Here is a 10,767-nt window from a genome sequence, read left to right on the forward strand (position 1 = left end):
ACGGTTAAAGGGAACGCAATAGAAATAGAAATAGTCTGAAAAAACGTTACCGGCCCGGGTGGTGTCGGTCAGGTCGTGTCCGGCGGCGCTCCTCGGGAACTCCTTCAGTTTCCTGCCGCTCAGGTTGAGCCCTCCAGTGGCCGCCGCCTCGTCCAGCGCCCGGTCCAGCGAGCGGTTCCAGGACGCGGGTCCGGGGGCATTTGATAATCCGTGATGGGTAGTTCCTCCCGCCGCAACAGCTCCTGCGGGATGGCCGACGGTAAAAGAGGGTACGGCGCTTTCAGCGGAGAGCAACACCGAAGCCGCCATTACACAGCTAACACTCCCGCTGGATCCTCACGGGCCCCACACGAGCGCGGAGAGTGGGGGACTGCGCCTGCGCGGGCGCACAGAGGGCAGATAGCGGTATGGGTTGACGCTAGAAGGGATACAGCCACGGCCGGAAGTTAACGATAAATATTTAGTAAATTGAAATGTAATTTTAAAGGTGAACGTTGTGCTAAAAAATTAGGATCAAATGGGGCACTTATAGATCAGTGAGCGGAAACGGTTTTTGCTAAAAGAGATACAGCTGCGGCAGGAAGATAACAAGATGTATTTATTAAATTGTCCATTATTTTTATTTATTGTATTATTATTATTATTATTATTATTATTATTATTATTATTATTATTATTATTATTATATTATTATTATTATTATTATTATTTAATTGAAGTATAACACAAATACAGTGAGGCGAAATTAAGATTACTTTCATTTAAATTTACAGAACAAAGCACAAATAATAAAGACAATCAATCAATAAAATAATAATAAAATTAAATAAATTAATTGTAAAACAGAACAAACATAAAGCAAACAAAATAAATAAATAAATTATACTACAAGGTGTTCTATTAATTAATTTATTTATTTCAAAAACTAAGTCTTCTTCCTAAATATGGTTTTAACAACTTTAAAGATTTTACAGCATAACCAAAATTCCTATTGGAAAACTAAAAACAGTGGTTTTGTTTTAAGACACTTGCCTTTATGAATGTAAAATTTCCCCAAAATTAGAATACTATTCAATACAAATTGAATTTGAACATCTTCCCCCTAAATTATCCAAATGGACCCTTCATAGTTGAGTAAACAGAGTCCAAATAATATTTTATTACGATCGTATTTGCTCAATTAATAAAAGAAAAACTAACTATTGTTATCAAGACTTTCAGAAAAAAGGAAAAAAGACAGAAGAGGGAACAATGTCAAATTTACTGTCCTGCACCCATTTACTCGCATACGCGGTATTCAGTTTTATGTAATTTAATGCAAAGATGATATAATGCATACGTAAATACGTATAAATGTAACTTCCATACGTTTTTTTTTTAATCTAAATATTAATAGCTTATTTTTATTTATAATTAAAACTTATTATTAACGTCTACCCCTACCCAACCATCACAGTAATGTAAAAACTATAATTAAATCGGGTATTATTCATATTATTTGTTAAATTACCCATTAATTATATTTTATGGGTAACCCTAACCCTAATGTCACACCCTAATGTTCGGCATTGTGCCGAAACGTTTGTTTTTGTATCACCCGAAGAATGTAAAAATAAAAACAGTAAGAAGCAATTACTTGATGAGTGCGAATTATTACCTTTTTAAACAATAGTATTGACAAGATTAACGCACCAAAAAGTTTCTTTAAAAAACGCGAGCGCGCAGGGCAAACTTCATTACTCTAACCCTAATCCCAACACTCACAGTACTGTAAGAATATTAATTATTGTTGTACAGTGTCACACAAATTATGCTATATTGATGTGAGTATCCGCAGCTGTATCCCTTCTAGACTTTACCAGCGGTATGGTATGAACACAGCATAGATATATACACTATATATCGCATACGGACCCTGGGCATGCGTCAATAGCGCCGCCACATTTGTACAGGGCCTCCAGGAAGAAGAAAAAAAGGCAATGTGAAGATGCTGGACTTTATGGCTGTGTACGGTTGTAGTAACGAGCAAACAAAGAAAACGAAGCACAGAGGCAGAACATATAGGTAAGATTTAGTTTTTAAAATTTTTGAATGTTACTTTTGTGCTAAACAAGGCCTTTTTCACACTTCCTGGTTCCGGTAAGCGAAACTGCGTATCACAACATCCGGTTCCAATGCGACGTAGTTAGAAGGAATGGCAGAGTCGTCTCGTCGCTGTTATTGCAGCGTTCCTGGCTGCTCAAACTCAAAAAAACGTCACCCTTACCTCAGTTTTCACGATTTCCCGAAAGATGAAGGACAGAGGAAATTATGGGTAAAATTTATTAGACGGAATGAAGGTCCTTATTTTCAAATTAAACGCGGGAGTACGTTCGTGTGCAGTATGCACTTTAAAGCGGGCGATATTTACACAACCAAAAGTGGAAGGAGGAAGATAAGTCCCGGTGCTGCACCTCGCCTTTTTTCCTGGAACGACTGGAGTACAGACAAAGTTACACAAGAGGCGGCTTTTCAACGGGCTAGTACTCGGCTTGGTGTTGATGTTCGTGTTACTCCAGCCGTAGCAGTGCCGATACTCCCTCAAACTGACCACGACTATGCATGTCAACCATCACCTGGTATGTACAGCAGAAAACATTTCTTTTTAAAAATACAAGTTATTATATTTAAATTATAAGCGTATATACTGTATTTATAGATAGCTTACATACAAATATGTGTTATAATATATTAAACATATGTGTGTATATATTTATATTTCATATGTTTTGTACCTTTCAGGACATTTGGATGCTGCTGCTCAAAGAATCAGAGAGCTGGAGGCCAAGGTCAGACAGTTAGAAGTCCAACTCGGTGATCTATCTGCCTCAAAATTACACATTAACAGATACTGTGCAACTGATGAGGACTTTAGATTTTACACTCGATTCCCATCTGAGAAAGTATTCTGGACATTTTGGGAATCAGTTGCCCCATCAGCCTCCAGATTAGTGTACTGGAGTAAAGCACAGAGAGACAGTGGTTCTGCGGATGTTGACAAACCAGGTTCAAACCGTAAACTTGCGCTTGTGGATGAGCTGTTCCTGTACTGCTGTCGTGTTGCTGCTGGCCTGAAAGAGAAGGTTATAGCAGACATTTTTGGGATCAGCACTGCCACTGTTACCAAACTGATCATCACATGGGCCAACTATTTATACCTTGTCTTGGGGTCACTGCCTATCTGGATGTCAAGGGAACAGGTCACAGCATTGATGCCAGCTAAATTAGCAGAATACTATCCAAATCTGAGAGTGATCGTGGACTGCACAGAAATTAAATGCGAATCTCCATCCTCACTTACATTACAGTCTGAAACATTTTCAGTCTACAAAAATCACACCACTTTCAAGGCTCTGATAGGTATTGCCCCATGTGGTGTAATCACCTTTGTTTCCAAGCTCTTCACCGGGTCAATATCTGACCAAGAAATAACCAAGCAGTGTGGAATTCTCAGATTACTTGAGCCTGGAGATGCATGCATGGCCGATAAAGACTTCGCCATTGATCAGATGCTGTCAGATGTCGGTGCATGCCTCATCATCCCTCCATTCAAAAGAGGTGCATGCTTCAGTAAGGAGAACACAGAAAAAACACAAAGCATTGCCCGTCTAAGAACACTGGTAGACAGAGCTATCAGGAGAATAAAAGAGTACCATATCTGGGACTCAACCGTTCCTCTTGCACTTTCAGGTTCTGTTAATCAGCTATGGACAACCTGCTGTTTAATGTCCAATTTCCAATATCCACTAGATACAGAAGACAACATATGTGTGTAAAAAAATTAAGTGGACAAAGGTGAACTCCATTGAGAAATGTTTATTGGATAGTGTTTCACTATATAAATCAGATGTGTAGAAGAATAGATTGTTTAATATTTGCATAAAAAAATGTACATATATGCAATATTGTATATACACACACACACAAACACTTGTCTACAATCTATACATACATACACACACACACACTACAACAGGGGTCACCAAACCTGTTCCTGGAGGGCCGGTGTCCTGCAGATTTTAGCTCCAACCCTGATCAAACACACCTGAACGAGCTAATCAAGGTCTTAAGCTGCGGTCACACTGGGCTTTTCCTCCCATTGACTTCCATTCATACGCACGCCAATGCGTTAGACCGGAAACGCAGGGTCATGCATTAAATTTCGCAGCTGGCTGCGGTGCAAAGTTCAAGCTTGGTGAACTCTAACCTGCGAAATCGGATCACTTGACTGCGTGAGACCAATCGAGGATTAAAACACGACCTCTCTGGAAAGAAATTTAAAATATTGAGCAATCGTTGGCTTTTTTAAATGTCTAATTATCTTGTTTAATCCCGCCCCTTTTCGCAGCGCCGTACGACAGAATTTCGCACACACAAAGCCCGGTGTGACCATAGCTTTACTAGGTATACTTGAAACACCCAGCCAGGTGTGTTGAGGCAAGTTGTAGCTAAACCCTGCAGGGACACCGGCCCTCCAGGACTGAGATTGGTGACCCCTGCACTACAATAATATAGCTATGTCCCATTTTCAATGAATTCCAACTCGTATAGAGAACAATGCATGTGTATGTTACTGGCTTTTCAGGTAAATTTCCATGTATGTGTTGAAATAAAAAAGGGCTAGTTTTTTCTTTAAATCATTGATCTGAGACTCTTCTTTCCAAATTCTCTCCACTGTAAGATCACTTTTAGTAGATGTGATAAAATCACACCAAGGCAAACCAGTTAACTGGCCTAAAACCTGCCAGAAATATGTGTGGTTTCTTTTCAGTTTAGCCTGACCTCTTGTAAATTTGATGTGCGTAGCTTCTGCTATGTTGTTAACATTTGGGCATTTCACTTCAGACAACCCAAAGGGTGGTTTTTCAGATGGATCATAAACTTTAGCGTCAGGGCTGGTACCCAGGTATGGTGCATCAGGGTGAATGACAAATCCAGAAGGGGACACATTTACACCACAAAAGTCACTGTACAGCTGTACGACTTCTGGCTCAAGTTTAATGCCTCTTTTCATGGTGGATATTTGCCATACACCTCTCAGAATCCTGAATGCAAGTCCCTCAGAAGACGAATCCCCTCTTGTACTGTACACTTCCTCAAATCTGCTCATATATATATATATATATATTCATTTCAATTCACCTTTATTTGTGTAGCGCTTATACAATGTAGATTGTGTCAAAGCAGCTTCACATAAAAGATCATAGTAAATAGGAACAGTGCAGTTCAGTTTGTAGTGTTTAAGTTCAGTTCAGTTGAGCTCAGTTCAGTGTGGTTTAATAATCACTACTGAGAGTCCAAACACTGAAGAGCAAATCCAACGATGCGCAGCTCTACAGATCCCGAACCATGCAAGCCAGTGGCGACAGCGGAGAGGGAAAAAAACTTCACTAAAGGCGGAAGTGAAGAAAAAAAACCTTGAGAGAAACCAGGCTCAGTTGGGCACGACCATTTTAATTTCTCCGCTGGCCAAACGTCTTGTGCAGAGCTGCAGTCTCAGTGGCGGAGGCTGGAAGCTGGCCTCAGCGAAGACTCGTCTGTCTCTGGAGCGTCACAGGAATATATATATATATATATATATGATAACAACAACAGTGTGTATTTGTTAATTTGTGTTTTATACATGTTTAAACTATTATAAAATGTTCTTTTGTTATGTAGAAAATTATGTAAATCAACAAATAAATTATTTTTAAGACACATGATCTGAAATAAACTAATTTAACATATATGTGACGTGTGATGCATGTAAAGTAATATTTTACTTTGAACAACTCTTGAGACTTATTGATAAATGTTAATGTCTAATGAAATGTACCAAAGAATAAATCAATCTTGATCAAAAGTCAATGTATTTTATTCAAATGCCTAATAGTCTTTGATTATTTACAAATTTGTGGTTCTATGATTGAATAACTCCTAATCAAAGTGAAATTATATAAGTGCCAACTGCCCCCTATTGGTCAGTTATAAAAGTGTTCCACTCAGAAATCCCTAAATACAGTTCTTTAATAAATCAATTAAAACACATACTGTATAATACATAAAATCAAGGATTAGCACAATATTTTAGCAACCTATTAATATTTGTATTAGCTTAATATGCACTTTTATTAATATGTTTTAATGTTAAGACGAACGAGTCTTAAAATAAACTGTTATCAAAATATAATATTGAAATAAAGTCATAAAACATTCCACATTAAATAAGTCATTAAATACGTAAGATACAAACATTAATACTTTAAGAAATTCTCTTCTGAAAATCGTAAGACAATAGTTTGTATAAAACATTGTAATTTCTTTTGACATTTTACCATAGACTGTGAATAAAGAAAAGTGCATGAACAAGTGACGTTATACGTTTTGACAGACCAAAAATAATTAAACAATAATAAAAGACTTTCTCGTTGTCATGTTTTCTTTATTTTTTTTTCTCCATGTACTCTACATATAACTCAACTCAATATGTGGACCTTCATTTCTTTGAGCGAACAGTCAAAGAGCACATATTCAGCTTCTATATATAGAGGAAACTCCAATAAAGGTGCATAGTACCAAATATTGCTAACAAGTAACACGAACTGGTCCAAAACCTAGAACACAGAAAATATAACGCAGCATTTCTTGAGGGTTTTTTTTTCCACAGAAAAAAGTTCATTCGTAGTCTTGAGTTTATTGCTTCAGACAGCATGGATTCTGCAGCAATGTTAATAGAAATTCCACACTGGTATGTTTGAGAAGATAATGTTCCTCCAGCTTTTGAGTAAGGCACAGGAGACTGTGTTGTAGTGAAAAAAAAAAACCTTGAGACGTATAAAGATTAAATAAGAAAAGCGGAATGGTCAAGTGATCTTCAGACAAGCCAGGAAAAGAGAGGGGACAAGCTGCTGTACATTGCAGATGACCGTTCATCTCACATTCCCATCCTAATGCTCTGAATTATCTGGAATATCGCTGTAGAAAGACAGAAAAATAATATTAGAGAACTAAATATTTCACATTCAGGTCATTAAAGTATTTTAGAACTCCAATGTGTAGACTTCATTATGCCGTTCAGTCTTAATCAGGGCTGAATGCTGCTCAATTTTTTTAGGGAAAATTCAATTTATATGGGTTTTAGAAGAAAATGCATGATGGTTATTGCTGTTTAACAATGAATTAATGCATATGCACATGAAAAATATAGTTTTAAAAACTTTTAAATAAATATAACTCATTCATTTCCCTTTATTAATGATCAAATATTATGAAACTAGCTTGATCATGACTAAAGTACTTTATTAATATTAAGCAGGATGAAATAATCATTGTAATGTCTGTGGTCATACATGCAGTTTGTTCCTTTAAGAGTTATGAAACAAACCTCTTGCTGATTGAATATTTGACTTAATTCATTTAAAGAATGATCACTTTAGTGTATTTAGATAATAAAAATGTGTGTTTTTTGGGGTTGTAAACTCACCTGATCCACATACTACAAAGACAAACAAGGCAAGGAGCCACGGTCCCACCACTGCCTTCTCTTCTTGAGTGCCTCTCTGATAAGAAAACATTAACATTAGCACATTTATAGACGCTTAAACAACTTGTAAACGTGTAATGAAAATAAATAAGGCCAAATAAACACATTAAATCTCATCTAATAGACGATTTAACAGTTACCCATTGTGGTCTTACGTAAATATACACAGCTAGCGTTTATTTTAACGCAAAACAAAGCACCAAAATCACATTTTACATCAAATAAACACTAACGTAAAAGCCAGAGAGGTAAACGCTGTGATTTACCGTGGATTTTGCCACGTTTCCTCTGAGAGTGATGTTCTTGCTGTGTTTCTCGTTCGCCATGCGAATCCTCTGTTTGGCCACCATCTTTTAGGATTATTAAGTCGCTTTTGGAGGAAAAAGAAGATGAGTTCAGACTGCTGAAGATCCAGGAGGCGTTGTGATCAGTTGACGTGTGATTTCGGACTGATGAACTGGTTTAGTCTACGTGTGCATAAGAGAAACTCACTCCACCCACGAGACGTGGACGCTTTGAAAGAGAGAATAAAGGCGTCGCATGATTGACAAATAATGGGTGGGGCTTAACCTCCGCTTGAATTACATTATTAATTATTTTTTCAAATTTTGTTATTTTCATTACACAAGTTCTCGTTAATGAGTATTAAAGTTCATTAGTGTCATGATTTATTGTGAATTTTACTATATAAGACGCTTCAATCATGAAGTGGTGGTCACGTGGTGAGTGATACTTTAATCATCGTTGGAGATGGAGGACCAATCACCACTGTCGTGTAATTTTAAATTAATATATTTCTATTGATTTGGTCAAAGTTTCTGACGAGAATATTAATACAGGTTAATAATTGAAATAGATTTGGCATTTGAATGCATTTAAACTGATGGAGGGCTGACTTGAAGGAAAAGCGAGCCTGAATGATGTTTTTTTTATCGAAAATATTTATTAACAAGCAATGTTGTTGCATTTAATCACATTTCATTAGCGTTTTAGCCCGTCATGAAAACATTATTTTGATTTTAAAACTAAAGTGATGGGAAACTATTCGTATTTTTACGACTCTGGCCAACAAAAAATATATTATATTTTTCTGAGCTATTTCGGATTATATTAAAAGCCAATACTCCGTATAAAACACTGTAGATTTGTTTTTACATTTTACCATAGACTGTAAAAAACATTTTACACGTCGTCAACTCATGAACAAGTGACGTCGGTGCAGAATTCTCTGACGTTGCACGCTGTCGTACTTCCGTTTCAAAATGGCGCCCCCCACACCTCATTTAGCAGGTGAGTTGTCGCTCAAAATGTGCATTTCGTGCTCATTTCAGTGGCGTAAATATACATGATCAGTGTGGGATGGTAATCATGTTATGCAATTACTCGCACCTCATTTATTCTCACGTTTCGCAGATATACACACGCATCAGCTCACTCATAAGCCTCATAAGTCATATGCGCAAGAAATATTTAGTAACGTTGTTTTAGACAAATGCAAAATGAGCAATGTGAAATATTTCAAAATCTCTATTGTATTTAGCCGCTGATCAAATGTTTCTCTTTTGTGTATGTGTTAGTGCATGTATTAAGTCCAGAATAAACAGTTTTAAGCCAGCTTTACAGACCAAACGTACTGTAAATTAGTTATTGAGGTAAAGTTGGTTTTATATTCACACATTTGAACTTTATCCTTTGTAATATAATGTCAGAAATGTATTCTTTACTATCTAAATAGTGAAATCATATTAGCAGCCAATTTATATTAAAGTACAGCAATATTCACAGTCAAATAAATAGTGCTAATGTTGTCGAAGTCAAACTTACATGTGATTTCAGACCTTAAATTTAATGTACCATGGTAAACAATAAAGGGAGTGTGTCACAAGTTGTTACTGAATGAATGTGCGAATATAAAACAAACTTTCCTCAATAAATTAGTTAGTACAAAATCTACATAATTAAGCCTGACTGACATTGAGAGTAAAGTAACTAACTAGTACAGTAAACTTTTAATTCAGGTTTCCAATGCAAAACCATATTAGAACCAGTTGTTTGGTAAACAAAGCAAGTCTCTCATATGATATATCAACCAAAAGACAGAACATATAACTTTACAAACTGTATTGTGCGTAAATCATATGAACATTTGCGTAGTATTCAGTAATATTACTCAAATTAAAATAAAAACTTATAAATAGCCTATATATTTACACACATTTACATAAGTAAATAAATAAATTGAACGAAGGGCTCAAAAATCTGTGGATTTCAAATAAAGGGCCTAGATAAAGTTTTGATGATGTTTATTTTTAATTCTAAACATTAAACCATATATCTAAACCTTTAAAATAGTTTCCAAGCTACAGTGACCCTGAATCGTTTTCAGTTTACCATATTTTACAATCAATTTACTTTTCTTTTTTATATAATATACTTAAAAAAATAACATAGCTTGACAAAATTAATTTGTGTGCTCATCCATCTAAGCATACAGAAAAGCTACAAGACCTTTAGCCTGTTTAAGGATGTTTGGGTTGCATTTTTTTCTGTGTGTGTGTGTGTGTGTGTGTGTGTGTGTGTGTGTGTGTGTGTGTGTGTGTGTGTGTGTACGTGTTTTTGTGACATGTCAGGACACAAATCTGTATAATGACACAGGTATTACAAAAAGGAGGTGAAATATGAGGACATTGGTGACGTCTTCATTTCTCAAAAGGCTTATAAATCCCACAGGATGAGTTTAATCAGAGAGTAAAGCTGCACACAGTCTCCTGTGATGGTTGGGTTTAGGGGTAGGGTGGGGTGAGGGCAGTACAATATACGGTTTGGACAGTAAAAAATGAATAGAAACCTATGTAATGTACCCACTTTTCACAAAAACAAAGGTGGGTGTGTGTGTGTGTGTGTGTGTGTGTGTGTGTGTGTGTGGGACTTATTTTCAAATTTAACAATTAATTTCTCAGTAGGGCTGCACAATATGTGGTTTCAGCATGGATATCGCATGTGTGTGTTTGCAATAGTCACATCACAGGATTCACAAGTTGCGTTGGCGCTGTAGTTGTTCAACAATTGAGAGTACACTGCGGAGTCATAGGGAACCATAACAGAGTGACATTTTATCATTTGCATGTGTTTTAAAGGCATTTCTACAGCGTGTAAAGCATTCGGGCAAAGTAATGTTCAACGTTTGTAACTTTAATGAAGAA

The 10,767-nt window shown here is 36.5% G+C and overlaps 3 protein-coding genes across 4 annotated transcripts in view; 1 reads left to right on the top strand and 2 right to left on the bottom strand.

The window, feature by feature from the left end:
• lrch3 (leucine-rich repeats and calponin homology (CH) domain containing 3) overlaps positions 1-361 on the bottom strand; it is an 81,943-nt gene extending 81,582 nt beyond the window's left edge. For both annotated transcript variants that reach the window (XM_056478199.1, XM_056478198.1), the window contains exon 1: positions 51-361. In XM_056478199.1, coding sequence (XP_056334174.1) covers positions 51-309 — 259 coding nt within the window. In that variant the 5' untranslated portion in view covers positions 310-361. The remainder of the gene's footprint in view (positions 1-50) is intronic.
• Positions 362-2,190: 1,829 nt separating this feature from the next.
• LOC130245848 (uncharacterized) lies at positions 2,191-4,126 on the top strand. Its single transcript, XM_056478623.1, has 2 exons — positions 2,191-2,618; positions 2,782-4,126. The coding sequence occupies exons 1-2, from the start codon at positions 2,195-2,197 to the stop codon at positions 3,813-3,815; spliced, it is 1,458 nt and encodes a 485-aa protein (XP_056334598.1). The 5' UTR covers positions 2,191-2,194; the 3' UTR covers positions 3,816-4,126.
• Positions 4,127-6,442: 2,316 nt separating this feature from the next.
• Positions 6,443-8,079, bottom strand: serp1 (stress-associated endoplasmic reticulum protein 1). Its single transcript, XM_056478347.1, has 3 exons — positions 7,831-8,079; positions 7,505-7,580; positions 6,443-6,996 (listed from the first exon to the last, which is right to left on the bottom strand). Exons 1-3 carry the CDS (start codon positions 7,912-7,914, stop codon positions 6,956-6,958), a joined length of 201 nt encoding a protein of 66 aa, XP_056334322.1. The 5' UTR covers positions 7,915-8,079; the 3' UTR covers positions 6,443-6,955.
• Positions 8,080-10,767: the final 2,688 nt, after the last annotated feature.

The sequence above is a fragment of the Danio aesculapii genome, chromosome 18 (genome assembly GCF_903798145.1).
Source record: "Danio aesculapii chromosome 18, fDanAes4.1, whole genome shotgun sequence".
Classification (NCBI taxonomy): Eukaryota; Metazoa; Chordata; class Actinopteri; order Cypriniformes; family Danionidae; genus Danio; species Danio aesculapii.